The sequence below is a fragment of the Rhinoderma darwinii genome, chromosome 3 (genome assembly GCF_050947455.1).
Source record: "Rhinoderma darwinii isolate aRhiDar2 chromosome 3, aRhiDar2.hap1, whole genome shotgun sequence".
NCBI lineage: Eukaryota > Metazoa > Chordata > Amphibia > Anura > Rhinodermatidae > Rhinoderma > Rhinoderma darwinii.
This window is the reverse complement of record NC_134689.1, coordinates 17967149-17987439: the sequence shown is the minus strand read 5'-3', so window position 1 is coordinate 17987439 and position 20291 is coordinate 17967149. Positions and strand designations below refer to the sequence as shown.

The 20291-nt window shown below is 38.5% G+C and overlaps 1 protein-coding gene across 2 annotated transcripts in view; it reads right to left on the bottom strand.

Annotated features, from left to right (window-relative positions):
• TSPAN9 (tetraspanin 9) overlaps positions 1 to 20291 on the bottom strand; it is a 365810-nt gene that overhangs the window by 18660 nt on the left and 326859 nt on the right. For both annotated transcript variants that reach the window (XM_075856056.1, XM_075856055.1), the window contains 2 exons: positions 3368 to 3559; positions 2622 to 2696 (listed from right to left, as the gene is read on the bottom strand). In XM_075856056.1, the coding sequence (XP_075712171.1) occupies positions 2622 to 2696; positions 3368 to 3559 (267 nt within the window). The remainder of the gene's footprint in view (positions 1 to 2621; positions 2697 to 3367; positions 3560 to 20291) is intronic.

Below are 20291 nucleotides of genomic sequence, written 5' to 3'. Positions count from 1 at the left end.
TCTTTTACGGCATCATTAAGTCCCTCAAATCCTGTTAGACGCTGTGGCAATTGCTTCTCCAAATAAGACTTCCCTACAAACATTCTTCCACTTTGATATGCAAATGAGCCTCTACTTAAACGCAGGAGCGTTGCTAATGATAAGAAAAGTGTTTGTTATTCGGTAGTACTCGAAGAAATATCTTTAAAGCTATAAGACAGGTGATGAACACAAGTTAATTTCTGTTTCTTTTTTCCAATTGATTGTGATAGTTTTATTTGGTACATTAACATAAATCTTCAGTTACTTTACTTGTCATTTAGTGCTCATCAAGATAAACTGTTAATTTTTTTTTATCTCTGAGATATTATTTTAAGATTTACATTAGTAGTTGGTAAAAAGAAACCAAAAATATGATAAAAATATTAGTAAAAGCACATCAACAAATAAACACTATAATCGAATTTTTTTTTTTTTTAAAAACTTTTTTTTGTTATTGTCCCATTTCGATATGACTAGCATTGTATGGTGTAATATAGTGGAAGAAAAAAAAGTGTAATAAAACTGAAAAAAAATAAAAATAAAAAATCCCTAACCTGATTATAAAAAGTTATAAGAAAAAAAACCTTTGACTGCAGAAGAGAGGTCTGAGATCAAGTTAAAAGAAAAAATAGTCAATAGAGACATGTTGATAATGAGTAGTTTTTGATGCTTCCTATTCGTTTTAGTCAAAACCAGTATGGGATAAAAAAATATATTATAATACTAAAATATTTTTTCCTTAGTTTAGCATCAGTTATGGGTCTTGGCTTAAAAGAAACAAAACCACATAAAATGGACTACAGATGTCTCCCAGAGTTTTATTTAATATTTTTTATGTTGTTTTTTGTAAAAAATTACGGTAAAATATTTCACTGCAATTTGTACAAAAGAATTGCATCATAAATAGCATAAGGTGTATGCCCACGAAGTCCCTGGGACTCCATACTACAGAGCAGTAGGCACACAATGTGCTGCCATATGGTGCCCCCAGGCAGTGCTATATTACGAGGATGTTTTCCCCTAGAAGAAAATCTTATAGGGGAGAATACCTCCACAATATGTCATCCAATGGAACATGCCACAATTTTTTCTGGATTTATACGGAGTCCAATAGGAAAAAAAATCTCAATGTGCCTCTGTATAAAATCGGAGGCATACGAAGGCACAGTATGGCCCCACGGCCATTTTACGGTCATATACATGACCCCTTAAAAACAAGTTATAGCAGTATTTTTTGCCATTCAACCTAAGAAATCTATACCCTTACAAGTGAGTTTTAAATCATTTTCAATGACCATCGAATAACCCGTAAAATGTGATATTCCAATATCTCATCAGGTCGAATGGATGCCCAATTTAAGGAATTTTATTAGTATATTATATTATGTACAGATTTTTTTCCTTCATTTCCACTGAACATGGGAACATTGTCCAAGCAGCATGGTGGCTTCAGTTCAAGGGTTTAATGTACGATGAGCACACATTTTTAGTGTCACGGATTTTGCAGAATTGCTTCATAGGATTGATAAACTGTCTGACGCTAGACAACTCCAGCCGGCTATCAATCAGTTCTATGAAATGTTCTGTCACTGGTGAACAGAACGCTTCCACATCACACGAGTTAAATCAGTTCAGTTTTATGGAGTGGTTTAATTCTCAATAGGTATCTAAAATGCAAATGTACAAAAATACTCAGCACAATGGCCACAATTACCATACGAAATAACGTGGCATTGTGCAATTTAATAAAACAAATTCCAGTGACAGCTGTTTATTATTTTCGGCATGTTGAAAATGAACAGGGAAGAAAGTATCTTTGTTTTAATGAATAACTTATTTGAGTCCAATTTCAGGGCATTCAACATCTGTCTTGCCCAATGTTCCAGGTTATTAATATGAGGAGAGTGATGATTTAAAGAGATATTAAATGGAAATTCAAAATTTGAACAAAAATATCATATTTTGTGCAGCTGGGTAAAGTAATAATCCCCTAGCAGTATAAGAACAGGCCAAACCACCTGTTGGACAGATTGGAGAATCCCCCCCCCCCTAAAAAGACAACAAGCTGATCACAAAGTCTCCCTCTGCTGGGACCTACAGCGATCACTGCAATCTGTGAGGAAACCTGGCAGTAAGTGTTTAACTTCCCTGCAGCACCACCAAAGGAGAAACTAAGCATTACATGTTGCCAATTCAAATCAGAGGGTTGTCTATGTAATGTAGGACAGGAGACGCTCTTTGTAATCGCTCTCCACTCTGGCCAAGAGATAAGGATCCTGATCGGAGGACACCCTTCTATTAACTCAGAATTCCCTAAGAAGGAACCAAGAGAATCCCTTTTACAGTGTAGGGTTGTCTGAGATTAGAAAACTGAAAAAAAAAAAATTTCCCCAAAAAAGCAGCACTTGTCTCCATAGGCTGTGTCTGGTATTGCAGCTCAGTTCCATCCAATTGAACTGAGCTTCAATACCAGACACAGACCATGGACAAGAGTGGCGCAGCGTTGGAAAAAAAGAGAAGCAGATCCTTTATTCTAATCTCAGACAACTTCCTATAAGACTCAAGTGTATTAAATGGAAGTTGAAAAGAGGATTACTTACCCTGTCCATATAGACAAAGAATAGGATAAGGAGTATCAACTCAGCCAAAAGAATTATCAGCAAAATGATGAAAAACTGAAATAGAAAAAGGAAATTAATAATTGACATTAACATAGAAACACTTTAATCATTACAAACACTTAAAGTCATATGACAATAGAGAATGGTATATATTATAATAGTTTAAGTGTAAAAAACTAAATAAAAATTATACTATTTGAGTGCCTTTTAGGGGTAATTATTTGATCGGGAACTACAAGTTATTTCTGAAATCTCTAGTGCTAAATAATTTCGTAATATATCTTTATAGTCATCAGAGCTCGGTTTTTCTTATACAGAGCTCCAAATCTTTTGCATAGACATGGTAAATGGTAAAATTGTAAATGCTAAAATTGTCTGCCTCTAGCCACCACTAGAGGGCGCTTACAGAATACTGTGTTATCAATCAATCAATCAATCAATCAATCAATCAATCAATCAATCAATCAAATTTTCAATGTATAAACCGTTTTCAACAATTCACTTTTTTTTGCTGTAAATGTAAATATGGGCCATGCACATACAACTGGTATGATTATTACCCTAAGGTCATACTTATAAAAATAGTCCCGGTGAGAATCAGTGTTGTTGCCCATGTAAATGAAAGCTACAGGCAACATTACCACTTTCATCATCTGTTACTATACACGACATCCAAATAAGCACAATAACATAATCTTATTAATGTTCACTTTACTGTAACTTACACTTAAGAGGAGGCACTTGTTTTCCTTTATAGCACCGAGACAACCCAAGAAGCCAGTCACCATGACGATTGTGCCAATGGCAATAACTAGATTTGCTGCCGAAAGCGAAGGAAAACTGGGAGAAAATGTTGCAAAGTTTCCTTGCGATACAGAAAGCCATATTCCGACTCCTAACAATCCACAGCCACAGAGCTGTAATAAAAAAAAGAAGAAAACATTAAATTGCTTTACTGCTGATTTTCAATATAGTAAATTAATCTCAATTCAACAATTTTTTTTACTTTAATCCACATATTTACATAAAAATGTAAATATGACCGGTTTAAAGATGGCCAACGGAAGTATTTTTTGATTAATATTTGTTGGTAAGTAATCGACAGTCTAGGGAGAAGCCACAACAATATGGAGTGTAAGTCTTTCCTTTATACTTTTCCTTCCTTTTGTATCCACTGGCTTTGGCCGAGATCAAACATTTCATCTATATAGCATGTGTGAATCCAGACTAACTTAAGAGTAATGCCACCTGCAATGTCTTTTTCGTAGTCCAAAAATTCTAAACTGTGATACTTTATGCCTAAGAACCAAATTCAAACATGTCAAATCTCATCTAATGGTTATCTGTTCCCCTTCACTTCTTTAAAGAACCCACCTCCACCGGTAGAGAATAATTGCTTCATTACATAAATTTTTTAAGTTATACTTTTAGGTGAGCAATTGGCTTAATTATTTGTAGGTCTTAAGAGATACCACCAGCAAGAAGATATCAGCCAAATAAATAGTTGAATAATTATGTTGTGGGGGAAGATCGTGTGGAAATCCAACCTCTCCGATCACTGTTTTCCTCAATGGGAGACAAATTGGTGGGATCCACCATTAAAATCCCATGTCTATGACTAACTTATGAGCAGTCATTAACAAGTAGACATCTGACTAACTCCAATAAATGGTTAGACATCAGACCAACCTTTACACCTTTAGAGGTGATCTCCAACTTTCTATTTTGAGAAGAAAAATTCAACGAATTTCAAGTTCACAAAATGAAAATTTACCCACGTTCTAGAAATTCTCCTTGTTAGATGTTTATTTGATTCTGTTTTTAACTACTCCCTTACATGGCCAAGTTCTCAGCCCCATCACCTATCAGGTCATCTATGACCAATTTTCGAAAAACACCTAAAGCAAATGGAGATATCCTCACAACATATTTATTGGTTCTTTTTTGTGTTGGCCGGAGTTTTCCCTGAATCATTTATCTTGTACTCTCCTCTATAAGTTCTTCTACCATTTATCACTAAGAAATCGTCTACTGTATATCAAGAGAGAACTGCATTTGAAGTAATGGCCCCCATAGGAATTCAGATACAATTGTTTTTTAATTTACTACTCAATCACTCACATTTTTTTTTGTTGAATATTAAACTCTGAGAAAATAGTTGTAAAACCTGAAATCTGTCAAATAGTGATTTTGAAAGATGACTTTTTTACGTGAAACCCTCAAAACACCATTAAGCTCTGAATAAATGATGACCCGGGGAGAATGACTACAGATTTTAAGTTGAGTGTCTATTTCACTTTATGGCCCTTTATGCCCCGCTAAGTGACCCTACTGCCTCACTGCATATTTTCCTTTATTATAAGTAGAAGACCGATGTAATTGACCACAAGGACTATAAAGTAAGTTGTGCGTAAAACACAGGATATTAAAGCAATTATTTGAATTTTTCCTCATCAAGTTTAAAAACAACAGTTTATTTTGTGGAAAGCGACGTTTTAATATCTGACTGCCACTGAAATATAATTGAAAGTGGAAAACAAAACATATTACTGAACGATCATGTAATCTGACCAGGTAAATAGTGTCGGTTTAAGCTACAAATTCTGTAAAATTATTGGAATACAATCTAGAGTAGTGACTTGACGTTCCTTGACCCTAATGCAAAATCTGTACGCGTCATTTATAGTATTAGTTTCCACATAGGAGGCAATTGGACCTTTGGGCCTCTAAAAGCTACTGGCCTCCTCAATCTCCCCACCCGTATAGTTGTGATGCAATCACATACAAAAAATGGATATGACTTAAATGGGTATTTCCACTTAAATGCCACCTCTGAGACCCCACCTGTCAACTGAATGGGGGGTCCGCTGAACAGCAGTGGCTGGATTGAGGAGACGATTAAGTGGGATGGTGGACGCTTTTCTCTCCATTAGATGAGGGAGTTATGGAGACAGTCTTGTTTTTTTTTTGTTTTTTTTTTTAATAGGTGGGACCTGTGACTAGGTCTTAAATGTCTGAAGTGGGAATATGCGGAAATATGTGGAACGGTTGCAGCCACGGCTACGTTTAACCAACAGATCCCATAGAAGTGAGTAGAAGTTATGTGATACTGGAACGTGACTTCTGTTGAGAAGTTAAGGGGTTAGCCTTTTTTAGACCTCCCTTATTCATATGCCCGGTTAGGGTGTATGGATCTAATAAGGGGAGTCTCCTGTTCGGGACCTCTATTGAGTGGAAGCGGCTTGCCTTCTGGAGGACCCAGCTTGTCGGTGAATTAGACAGCACAGTTTTTTCAATGATTTTGGCTCATCAATGGGGTACCCTCTTATGGGGTAAGGGGTTGTCTACTGGTCCTAACATTTGAAATAAACATAAACCTTCTTTGACCCTAAAAACAATTATTTTAACCCCATAGACAATGAAAAAATATTTCCCATGATAGGATTGTCCGTATCATGGGAAATATCGCTCAGGTATATTGCCCCTATGCATTTTGTAGGGGCAAAGTGAACTAAATGCTACAATTGTAACAGAATATTTAATTTAGAATTTAGCTTTTATTGTGACTAGAGGAAAACACATCATATAGCTCAAAAATCACAACAATATAAAGCAAAGTATATGCAAACAATCACCATTTTCTGATGACTTCATCTGTGGGGGAAAAAAAATGCTTTACATTGGAGTTTTCCTTTAAGTGAATTATTACCTGCAACTTTGTGCCTTATGAAAGTAAATAGACACAATAGCGGAAATATTGAACCGGCAATAGTGCTGAATGTGTCACCTGCCTTCTCAATCTACTCTCTATTAATCAAAAATCGGAGGAAAAACGTGAACGTATGTATAAGATGCACATTGGCGCCAAAGATTAATGTTTCCAAGCTACAAAATGAAGTCTACCCAAACGCCACTCAAAAATTGACCCGTTTATCAATGCGAGATCAATCTCACCACTACATAGTGTATAATTTATAATAGATTCGAGACATTACAGTGAAATAACGAGAACGGCAGGGTGAATATTTACAGCCACAGGACCAGACCTTCCAATCTCTCTCATCTGTATCCCCCCTATCATTTAAGAATTTTCCGCATTCTGCTTGATGGAGACAGTGATTGGTTAGGATAATAAAATCTGAGCTTGGCATGACACTGACTGCAGCTCTGCAATTGTGATGCTACCTACAGCAAAGCCGCAGGCTTACTCCACAGCTCTACAATACAGGAGACGTGCGTATTCTTCACTCCCATCATAAGTGTTCAGAATGCTTAACTTCTCTGTAGCTCCAATAAGACGTCTTCATCCTTCATGACTTATTTTTTAAGTCATTTTATTTAAAATTAAAATTGTGTGTAAGGCTATGGCGATATAAGCTGCTAGTCGCATCAGTACCGCGTGGCAAAAGCGGTAAAAGCGCATGTAACATACATATTCTTTTACCACAGTTTTTCTTAAAGAAACAGTTCTAGGAAATGTGATCATGATTTTTTTCAACCAGCTATGGTATGAAAAGGGAATTTCCAGGAATATACATGGATGGCTTATCCATGCGACTGCAACTTAGATCCATTCGAGTGAATAGGACTGAGCTTGTGTGAGCTGCAGTACCAGGCACAGCCACATGTACAGAAGCGGCGCTGTGATGGGGCCACAATGTCTTGACTGTACTAAGGGCTGATGCACAAAGCATAGACATGTGCATGGAGACTGGACGGCGGCACACAGAGTCCCTATGGCCCCCCAAAGGCACCTCCGTATGGTGCCTTTCATGGAAATACCTCCATAATACACATTTTTGTTTACTTGTGGATTCTCACGGGCTTAGTGAGAAAAAAACATTTTGCCTACTTGTAAAATTAGAGGAACAGTATGGGCTGCCATATTACTGATCCTTACCACATAGGTCTGTAATATAGCCACGTAGGCCTTAAACCGCATAATTTCTCGTGCAATATTATCATGCTTCCTGTCCTTTAGGCCAGATTCACACAAACGTGGGGAAACTCAAACGTGAAAAACGTGAAGTTTTTCACGTCCGAGGTGCCCCCACGCAGGTTCCGTTTTCACGGATCCCCATAGACTTGAGTCTATGGAGGGATCCATGAAAACAGAACAAAATAGGACATGTTCTATTTTTCAACGGACCCTTCACACGGTCCGTTGGAACAAGGGCCGTGTGAACGGCCCCATTGAAATACATGCATTCATGTGACGGCCGTTGTTTTAACGGCCGTCACACGGACGTACTCTACGTTCGGTCTGAGTATGAGGTTTTTGTAACAAGTCTGTGTAGCATGAGAGGAAGTCTCTTGTATCACAGTGAGAATTTTCTGTTCATCTTTTAGTATTTTTAACTGAATGTACTGGAGGGGTAGTCACCCAGACAGCAGGACAAGTGGTTGATAGGTAACCAGAACTAAAACTACCTACAGAACACATTAAGGCTGTGTTCACACGGGGTATTTTGCCGAGTTTTTTGACGTGGAAACCGCGTCGCAAAACTCGGCAAAAACGGCCCGAGAACGCCTCCCATTGATTTCAATGGGAGGCGTCGGCGTCTTTTTCCCGCGAGCAGTAAAACTGCCTCGCGGGAAAAAGAAGCGACATGCCCTATCTTCGGGCGCTTCCGCCTCCGACCTCCCATTGACTTCAATGGGAGGCAGGAGAAAGGGTATTTCTCGCTGTTTTATGCCCGCGGCGCTCAATGGCCGCGGGCGAAAAACGGCGAGATAATCGCCGCGAAAATCGGCGTGCAGGGAGAGGAATATCTGCCTCAAAGTTCCAAACGGAATTTTGATGCAGATATTCCTCCCCCAAAATACTCCGTGTGAACATAGCCTAAGGGGGAGCTGAAGAAAATAAATAAACAGAGAAAATCTAATACTAAAACAATATGTGCAGTGGGAATTTCAGGGTTGCCTGAAGCTTCTCCTTTAATAAAATTTTTGAAATATTGCATGTAATTTCCATTGTTCAAGGTTGGACAGATTTTGAATGTAAAACTTTAATACCGTTAATCCTCTGAGGCTCCCACGATTGTTCGTTATGTGTCACCGTTTTTTACTGTTACCAGATGTATGGAAAACGCTTTTCGCCTACAATAATTGTTGCAAAATTGTATTCTACAATATTAAAAAAATGTTGACGAGAATGAAGCATTCACAGATGAAGCTCTCGAACATAAAGTAATTTTTGCTGACCTGATCTCCAAGAATCTATTTCTTATGCTCAAGTAGCATTTAATAAACTGGGTCTTTATAACACAAACCATAAAATGATAAATCAATGTTGTAACTCCGACAGTGCCATCCTCTCAACAGAGACGTATTCACTGAAGGGCACAGTGTATTCCTGCAAACCAGGCAAAGCTCAAAAAAAGATTATATTCTGTATTTTTTGCTTTTTTACATTGTGATTATTATTATCACTAGGAAAAATGTATCTCTGAAACATATTAATTACTGATTTGCTTATTACTGGTAATTAGATTACAGCCTTATAGAATTTGAACAAGCAATAAACCCAACATAGAGGATTCTCCAAGGAAAATTATAGGTCTTAAGACAAATTGGAACAATGAAGAGGTTCCCCCTTATGACAATTTTAAAGTTGACCTTAAGAAACATGGCCCTCTAGAACTTAAAGCGACCTTCCGGTCCCGAGACAACATTTTAAATATGATGTGTGTATTATGAGTAAGAATATCCGATGTCCTCCAGTTGTGCCCCTCTGCCGTGGATCCACCATTTTCGGGTCCCCTCTGTGCTGTCCCAAAATGGCCACAGCACTTCTTAGGCCCCATTCACACAAACGTGTTTTTGCGGCCGCAATTCCGCCGAAAATCCACGGGAGAATTGCAGCCCCATTCATTTCTATGAACGTAGTTTTTACGGTCCGTGCATGGCCCGCGAGCCCGCACCGCAAAAAGAACGGACCTGTCTTATTACGGCCATGTTCTGCGGTCCGGGCTCATTGAAAATAATGGCAGCGGCCATGTGCATGTCCCGCGATTTGCGGGTGACTCGCGGCTGACAGTCCGCAGCCGGCCGACCCGAAAATCACGGCCGTGCACACGGCTACGGTCGTGTGCATGAGGCCTTAGACTAGGAGTCTGAGACGCTCCCACTGTTCTCGATTGGTCAGAGTTGCTCACATAAGCAATTATGTCCAATCCGTTAACAGAGGGAGTGTTGTAGACTCAGTCTGAGAAGCACTGTGGACCCTAAAACGGTGGATCCACGGAAGAGGGGGCAACTGGAGGGCACCAGGTAATATTACTCCATATGCCCATTATATTTATAATTTTATTTTAATCCGTTTTTGTGGCAGTTTTTGGCTCTGTTTTTTAGCCTGAGCCAGAATGGGACCCAAAAGTTTGGAAAGACATAAAGAAAACACTGATGGATCTCCTTGCTTTTGTGTTCACCTCTGTATTTGTCTAAAAAAACTGAGCCATAAAAACTATATCAAAACTGTGTATGTGTGTGTGTGTGTGTGTGTGTGTGTGTGTGTGTGTGTGTGTGTGTGTGAGTGTGTGTGTGTGTGTGTGTGAGATCCTGGCCCAAAAGGGTTGTGTTGATAGCCTATTAAATAATGTAGACATTATAGAGGAGGGCCTCCAACTTGGCACTCCCTCTACAATGGATAAGGGACAGCTTCTGCTCTGACGGACTGTGTTCAGCTATGTATTATATGGTTTATAGTTTTTTTTTATTTATTGGGTATCTACTATGTTAAACTACATGTCCCCAGCTATGTCACCATTAGTAGCTTACCCTGGCGACATCAGCTGGTTGCTAGGGGATACAGCAGTCAGACCTGCAGCGATCTGATGATCGGCAGGACAGCTTTGATTTGAGGAGGATTTGTGAAAACGGGACAAGTCCTTTTAAGTTTTTCCCAAGTGTACTTCTTATATTGGGTCTTGGAGACACTGGCCAAGAAAGATCTGCTTACCTTGATCTCTATGTATGAGGTTCATTATGTGAGCTACATTTATGTATGCAGAACAAGGCTCAACAAACCCAGCCGTGTCACTTTATATAAAGGACATATTTTGTCATGCTTACTATTGCTTCTAAATAGAATGATACCCGACATGTACACCAATGAGACCATGTGGCGGTTCCATTTAGTGTTCCCTATTGGCAAGCAGCAGTACCAAGGCGAATTATGTGACATGTTCTGGTACGTCTTTGAAGCAGATCGATCCTTTTTGGTGCTGCTGACTACACTTTGGCGATCATTGAAAATTATTAACTATTCTGGATAAGCAGATAGGCATAGAAAAGTAAATAATACTTTTTATAAAGGGGTTGTCCTTTTTGGATGATCACTTTTTGTTAGAAGGGTCCCAGAAAGTGGGTGTCCACTACTGGGATCTAAGTGATCAGCTGTAATCTCTGGAACAGCAGAAAGTATTAAATTTACCTCCAGCGCCACCACAGGGGAAATAAAGCATTACACAGTCTCCGCTGAAATTAATGGGCTGTCTGTGCAATGCATAAACATGCTAGTTCCTCTGCCCAGTCTTTCCTTTCCAATCAAGTGGCTTTATCCCGGAAACCAATGCCAACCTATAGGAATTTTGGATCCATGGCATGCTGGATTAAAGGGATATTTATGTAGTTAGTAAAAGTTGCATGAAGGCATATAACAGAAGGTTAATATTACAGACGCCTCACCCTGGTACAATTGCTTTCACTGAGATGCTAGAAAAAAATACTTCAAATATTAATTTCCATTTGGAGTCTTTGTGATTTATTTCTTTATTGTGGAACTCTATGGGTTTGGTGAGAAGTGATTTATACTTTTCTTTACACCTGAATACATTTCGGTGGATTGCAAATTGGAAAAGAGAAAAAAAATAAAAAAACGAAAACGAGGAGGCTGAAAATATGTAGCATGTGTTGGGCAGAATGCTTTTTATGCCCATACACTGCATACTGGTAAATCCTTCCACTGCTGAAAGGAATATGTTCCAGGGTATTAATTACTCAGTAACTTCTCTCCGCCGGACGATTTGGCAGCGGTAAGACGCCTCGAGAACAAGGTCACTCCATTTAAACAAAAGGAATATTCTCTGTGTCACAGTCATTCAGTGAATATATGAATCAATGGTAACGTCTATAAGGTGATGTATCAGTATCACAGTCAATGGGGGAGAGGGTGCCAAAATTCTGATGAAAATTGTACAAAAAATTGAATAACATGGAGTGTACCAAATTTATTATATGTTTAGACAATTTCTAGCCCTACCTCAACAATTTCCATTTTTTGGGGCAAATTATTGGTCTATGGGTAGATCAGCCTTATTGGTCTATATGTACGTAAGTCAACATGGGAAAAAGGCTTTAACATACCTTGCGAGTTGCCCCCAAAACATACTATACCGGGTGCGCCATATTTTTAAATTTGCCACAATTTTTCCAGACTCGGAAATTCAGGCATCCTGCAACACTATTGACACATCTCCCCCAATGTTTGTGTTTTTGGAATACTTTGGTAAATTAAATATACATGTGTATGAATGCGTCTCTTTGTATGGAAGTGGCAGAGCTGAATTTGTCATTGAACGGTTTCATTTGTATACTACGAAGACTGTAAGTTGACCTGGATGGAGCAAAGCATAATATAGACTCTGTTGAAATTTTGTCCCATGACCGTTGGATACGATGTTTGGTTTTATATCTTATTCATATTAAAAGGGATAGGCACGTACAACCCCACAAATGTATCCCATGTCTATGGATGAGACATATGTACCCAAATAGCCCCCCTGTAGTCATGGTCCACAAGATCAGGGCTCAGATTCCAAAAATTACCAGAGTTTATACTAGGTAATCTAGTAGAAGCCATATTACATATTCCTAGGCAGTCCCCTTAAAGGGATTATCCAGGATAATAAAAAGGATCTACTTTTTATTTCCTGAAATAGCGCCACTCTTGTCCATAGGTTGTGTCTGGTATTGCAGTATTGAATAAGTTTAATATAAAATAGTAGCTTATAAGACTGGCACTAATTCTTGAAAAAAAAGCAAAATTTTTCAAATCCAGGACACCCTTTTGAGTACTGCTCAACATTTGTACTCAAAGGCTGATAATATCTTCTAAAGTCAATCAGCGTCTATGGTCCAGGTTTGGGTTAAGCAAAAAGACAGTAATAGAAACTTTGAAAAATAATTGAAAGCGAAGATTTTTACAATTTTGTTTTAACTTTTTGCTATTTAATTAGATTTGATGGTACAACAGAAACTGTTCTAATAAATTATTTTAGAACAAGTGGCTGAGAACTGAGCAGCAAGCTTTAGCCTTCAAATCCTCCTGTTACCGACGTGTCACCGCAGAGTTCAGATTAATTACAGCACCGATCAAAAGGTGTTAAAACTTTGCTTCATTAAACAGTCTGGTGCTATTAAACAAAACTTGTTCTGAAGAGAGAAATTATCTGCTCAGGAGATGGAAAATGTACAGACCTACCAAACTATATACAAAGGAGAAGAGAGTGAGTGAGAGTGTGTGTGTATTATGTGCTCATTATTGCCCCCTACTGGGTAGTGTACTTTTTTTACTTTCCAAAAAGAGTTGGGTGAGGAAAAACGTTCATATCGGAACTGGGTTGCTATTTAAAGAGGACCATCGGCGCTGCACGGTAGGTATTTTGCACATACACTATATCATTTTGTAAAATATAGCCAGCAACATATGAGGAATCTTGCTCTTCAATTCCCTTGGGTCACATGCGGCACCACGCTGTGCTCCTTTTGCCACTTTAGGATTCTCTGCGTCGGCCAGGTTGCTAGGCAACTAGGGACGCGTATTAGTATATCTTTGTATTTCAAAATGCTATACTACAATCTATTGTGAATCCCTCTGCTTTTTGTAAGGGATTCCCAACACATGTGATAGTGTAATTATTACATTCTTTTGTGTAATTATTACATTCTTTTGTGTAATTATTACATTCTTTAGTGTCACTTACCTCCAAGTCTTTGCGGTACAGTCTGTTTCTCAGCACGTACTTCCGGCTTCAGTGCTGCCCGGGTTGCTAGGCAACCGGGGACGCCACTCTAGCGGCATTGTAATCCAGCAATGTGAGTGTACTTTTCAATTATAAGTAATGTCCAATATAGATAAGTATCAACTATCTACCGCTGTGGTTACGATTGGGACCACTTAGGTAAAGTTTTATTAATGTTTTGTTTCATACAAAATCGGCAGGTCAAGCCGTATTGGTTTTTTTCGGCCAATGTCTCTAATGTTCTAGCGTTCATTTATTAACATATGCACCTTGTGTCTGATGTGGTGTTATCACATCTTATTTTTAGCTATTGTTATTGTTTTTTCTTTTATGTGTTTAAATTTGTATTGTATCTGACCTGTGACCTTTGACCTGCTGTGTTTTGGCGGTTCTTCTTTGACTCCCAGTATGTATATAAATGTATGATGTTCTTGCACAGTTTGTACTGGCCTGATGAAGACACCAGTTCGGTGTCGAAACGCGTAGCCCTTCATTAAACATTTCTATGATGGTCATCTAATCGTTTAATCTTCTGTCCTACCGTGCAGCGCCGATGGTCCTATTTTTATATTTTTTTGAAAATATTTTTGGGACAACAAATTCTATTTGTTGTGTTTTGGACTTGGCAGCAGCAGCTTCATTACCACCACTATCCGTGTGTTCTTGGGCCAGGTGAGCGGTGTCTTAAACAAGGTTGTTCCTCTGCCCCATCCTGCTTTTACTTTGCACCATGTGGCGCCGTGTCTCTTTTTATTTCCAATTTTAGTTTGGCTATTTAAAGAGGACTTGTCTTCTTTCCTGACATTTCTGTTTGAGTAAATAATTGTATTCCCCTTGAAATTACAATTCTGGAACACCTTTTCTTAGAACTCTACGTTGTGCCGTTCCTCTGTTATTCCTCCTTGAAATGTATGAATAAATTGACAACTGGATGTTACCAGTTGGGTGTGTGTCCCTACACAGACGGACACTGTCCAATGAGTGCTGACAGAGTGAGACTGTATAGGGACACGCCCCTTTGACAGAGGGAGTGGTAATTTATTCATACATTTCTGGGAGGAATAACAGAGGAACGGCACAACGTAGAGTTCTAAAAAAAGATGCTCTTGAATTGTTATTTCAAGGGGAACACAAGTATTTTCCAAAACAGACACATCAGGAGAGGCGACATTTTCTCTAACAGAAGCTACTGATGCTGAAGATGAAGCTGTTGATGCGGTAGAAGCTAATAATGGAGGGGAGATTAAAATGAATATGGAGAAGGTATGATGAAGAAGATGATGAAGGATGAATGAAAAGTAGGAATTTGATAGGAGGAAGTGCTGAGCATGTTTGCCTAAGAAAGGCAATGTGTGTGTTCTCATTATTGCCCCCTACTGGTTAGTATACTTGGTATGACTTGCTATAAATAGTTGGGTGATGAAAGTGTCCTGACAAAATAATCAAAATATCTTTTCCAGCACTAAATACCATAATATTATCCTCTATGGATATAATATTGAACAGGAAAAACAATTTTCATATCAGACCGGAATTCCGCTTTGCAAGAAGCTACTGGTGCTGAACATGAGGCTGCTGGTGCGGTGGAAGATCATGATGGAGATCAAGATGAAAATGAATATGGAGAAGATGATGGAGACAAAATAAAAGAAATAAAGACAACAGAGAAGCTGATGAGGACGTGTAAGTAAAGTGATCTCTGCGCTGCGCACATTTTACATGTCTTGGAAACGCAGTTGTCATTTTTCTTGCTCATTCAGCCATTGCCCTTACAAACGAATGCGAAAATCTCTTCCAACGATAACTAAAATATTATTTTCTTTTATGGATATGAAACTGAACAAGTAGAACAATTTTTACAGGTGACTGGAGTAGCTGCGGATGATGAAGATGAAGCTGCTGATACTGTAGAAGATAGTGATGGAGATGAAGATGCAAAAGTCATGGTGAAGAAGAGGATGGAAAAGGAGACAATGGACAAGCCGATTGTTCGCCATTGCTGATCCCAAATACATTTTCCTTATTTGACCGGATAAAAATGAATATGCAAAAGTTATGGCGAAGAAGATGATCGAAGAAAAAGAAGACGATGGAGAAGTGGATAAGGGAGAAGTGAGGAGACTGTTAATCCCGAATACATTTTAAGAGCATTATTCACACTTATAAAGAGTTATTACATAAAAGCAGTACCGGGTGAAAGTTCTTCTTCTTCACCAGACCTTTCAGCCACTAAATCCCATCACATTTAATGTTTCGACGAGATCTTTTTGTTTTCCCGTAGATAGCAATTGGTACAAGAAACCATATTTTCTCTCCATATTCCGCTAAGTAAGCACTCACAGTAATACGTCTAACCGAATATGATATCATATTTCGTCTCACTCTGTCAGCTAATGTATAGAATAACATATTTATTGCAGCTATAAGATGCTTTAAAGGGTCTGCCATGTTGTTATATGCCATGTTAAATTTCTCGGCTATATAATGGAACAGAAAACCAGTCTGGGAACATTGATAGATGATATAACGTTACTCCTGTTCTTACAAAAAGAAACATTTTGTTTAACACATCTCATATTAGAAGAGTTATTACGTCTTCTTTACCAACAGAAGCCTCCTAAAACAGGTCCCTTTTGGGTTTGTGGGATCTCATAAAATATGGACTTTAATTCCATTTAGGACCATAACAATTCACAGTTAAGGTGGAAATGATTTCAAAACAGCAATACGGGGTATTACAGTTACCGATTACTCTCTCGCTGCTCGAAACAATACACATATAAATGTTATAGGCAGTGTTTTCTATTGACATTGTATTTTATGCTTCGTTTTTGCTTTTTGCCAGTGTTTTTGCAATAAATCTCACCTGGCTTATGTTAACATGCTGTTTTTACCCTTAACCCGTCTTCCAAAAGCCATAACTATTTTTATTTTCCCGTCGACATAGCCGTTTGAGGGTTTATTTTTAAAGGGACGAGTTGTAGTTTTTCGTGGAACCATTTAATTTAACATATAATGTACTGGGAAACTAAAAGACAAAATGTTTGTGGGGTGAAATGGGCAAAAAAACAGCAATTTAGTTTTTTTTATGTTTCGTTTTTACGGAGATCATCGTGCTAAATGTGTAAAAATGACGTTAACTTTATTCTATGGGTTGATCTGACTGTGGCGTTACCAAATTTATATAGGTTTTTTTGTGTTTGACCACTTTTACAAACATAAATCTATTTGTTAAAAAAAGTTGCCACAGTCATAACTTTTTTATTTTTTTCCGTGGAGCTAAGGTGACCAAATAAATGCATTTTGTTTTTCCAGCGTTCACTGTGCGGGTTAAATAACATTATATTATAATAGTTTGGACTTTTATGGATGCAGCGATAACAGGTATGTAAATATTTCTTTTTTGAACACATTTTTCCTATAGCAGCCTCTGCAGGAGAAATGTGGTATTACACGATCCCCATTCAAATGAATGGGCGACCATGTAATACATAGTCCTCCAGAGTGGGAGTCGAAGCTCTTTGAAATGGCTATGTCTTGAGGCTGATAGAGAGGGTCCTCAGAAGTAGACCACCCTCTATGACATCCAATACAGTATATGGACAGGTGATACACTAATTAGACACCCCCTTTAATACCAATTTTTATACATTACATTTCTTAGATTGGGGGAGGGAGAATTAAAATGCTCTACATTCTCTAAGCCTGAAAATGGGAAATATTAATTAAGTAGAATTTTTTTCAAGACACATTAAAAGTTTGAGCGCGTGGGAGTTGAATCACATTCACTCTGCTGCTTTCGAAACTTGTTCAGGTATCGTAAGTGGGTCAATTTTTATGCCATCTCATTTCCAGGACCCTTCTTTTCTCATCTATTACAAAATACAAATAAAGAAGGAAGCCAGGGAGGGTATCGCTTTGCAGCACAGTTTCAGCGCTTGTTAATATCATCTGGTCAATACTCACTTGCATATATCAAGGACTGTACAATGTCACCTCCAGACATTAATTCCGCACAGCACGCACACAAATCCAGCAGTAAACTTGCAGCACTATAAATATTTTACAGAAATGGATATTCCATATAATAGAAGTTCTGGCTGATTATACAGTTACCACCATATGTACAGCTGTGACCTCCATTGGTAAAAGTACAAACCCTAGTCAGTAGGAGTTTACATTCATGTCCCTCATGATGCATATAGGATGTCATGTAAGCATTTCTAATTCATTGTAGGAGTGCCTTACCCTTGTGTACTAATGTAAGCAGGCAAAGAAAGCACAGAAGCTTTATAGAGGGGAAGAGAGAGCAGGAAAGAGTCTGTGTATACTTGAATGAAGATGGGTGACTGAGTGACTAAAGACAGACTCCAAAATGGCTGACTATGGTTACAACTTCCTGCTCCTCTTTACAGTAGAAAGAATAACACTGAAACTCAAATTGTTGTTAATGTCATGAGCACATGTAAATTTGTATTATTTATTTCAGCAGCTAGACACATCTCAATTTGAATGGGCTGTTCTAACTTGTATGACATCATCAATGGGGGATATGGCACACATCCTCTGGATATTCCATAGAGGGCTATTATTGTGATACCCCTTTAAGGAGTTCTGTAACAGACTAAGGGGCTGTGGGCACCAAATAGCCCTGGAACCTCGGGAACTGTAGAAAATTCCCAAATAATCAATCCACCTCTGGCTGTGAACCCATCAAATTAGAGAACAAACAGGTCCTGATCTTGATCCCTCTGCATACAGTGTCAACCCTTATTGAATGGGAGTTATGGTGGGAGGTAATAGTGATTTCCTAAATAAGTTTCCATTACTACCATTCCTTTTCATGGAGAGTGACCATGCAGGACTGACAATCTCCATTGACTCTGGGGACCAGTCTTAGTTGTCGATTCCTTTAACTTCTATTTACATTTATGGAAAAAGACCAGACATGAGTGACCACCAATGTGTTGAAACTATGGTCCTGGTCAAGACCAAGACCTGATCTTCCTTAAGACCTGTGATGGTCCCTGCTGCCTGATCCACATGGATCTAAATGTCATTAAAGTTAATCATAGGTAAACTCCTTTGGAGGATATTTGGTTGACATAGGATTTTTGAGGACGCGTCAAACTCAAAAGTTGGTGGCAAATGGTAATTATATGAATACTCTAATTCTACCATAGTGCTTCTTCAAGAAGACCTCCAGTGGAAATACAACTTTTCATGCCTGCGTTCCCCACTTAACTATATACCACATTCTACACTTCATTTATGTATACTGTACTAATTTTTGAACCTTGTCTGTGCTTTAAAAAAGACCACATCATGATTCTTAGATTTCTACGGCTTTCTCTTCCTCTCTGCTTTGCTATCAATCCTTTGATGCTTCAGCACAGCATCACATGACCAGCTAAAGACCATACCATTTCTGCATGCTGGGGGACACTGTGATTATAATTCTCTCTTTATTCTCCTAAATAAGCTGAGAAACCACAATTATACAGACAGGGAGGCTGCACTATATTCTTCTACATTATACCTGGCAGGACCTGTCTAAGTATCATTGGTAGCTGATGATAGAAGTTTTTGTCCCCCCCCTGCCCAAAACTAGAGTGGTACAGGAACTGCTGAAGCCTGTGGGGGTGACACATAGATCTACATAGACCCAAGTAGAAAAAGCGTGTCACCAAGCCGGATTCACACTGCGGCTAAGCAACCACCCTAGTCTGATATATAGTGATAAATTACAGGTGAGAGACTGACACAAGGAATACCATAATGGAGCACATGGGAAAGTTTAGTTTTGGCCAGAGTGTCCCTTTCATTAAAGTTAATATCAAAGAACCAAACTGTAAGCCATGCATTAATATAAAAGACTACAAACAATTCATATTATAGGCAAACTAAAAACAACAATGGTGTATCGAAATAATAAAATCACTACCGATGGAAAAACACTGATGTCAAATGGTTTGCAATGATCCTAGCAAACTTTACAGGGATAGAATATCGGAAAATCAATCCAGCTAATCCAAACATAATATCTAGCAATATACAAAAGAAAGAATAAAGTAAAATACATTAACAGGCGGAACAGCCAGGCCGTATAAAACAGGTTGTAATTTAGCGGTTTACGCCGGCATGTCATTTATTATTAAGGCATTTCTGTGGAGATTTTATGACATCATAAAGTCTTAATGACACAAGGCGATTACTCTAAACAGGAACTTTACTATTTAATTTATTCATTCGCCAATTAATCTAAACTGCATGTGGAATATGCGATAATAATGTAAACAGGTTGCATTATTACCCATCCTAAAGCATTTGCAGCTTTATGAGGCACGGCCGTCATTTCTGAAAGAGCTGCATTTTTAACAAGGTCAATTGGAGAGGTTATGTTCATTGGTATTGGAATGGGGAGATGTAAATCGCTCTGTGACGGCTGTTTGGCTAAAGAGATGATATTTAAGCTCATATCTGAATTTTTTTGACCTTGGTCCTAAGTCTACAATGACAAATGAGTTCCATCAGTGAGGTATAGCATGGTATAAGTTTAACCCCTTTGTGCATCCTGGTCCTGGGGCGGTGATGTATGGAGCGTGCTCACGCGCTGAGTGCGCTT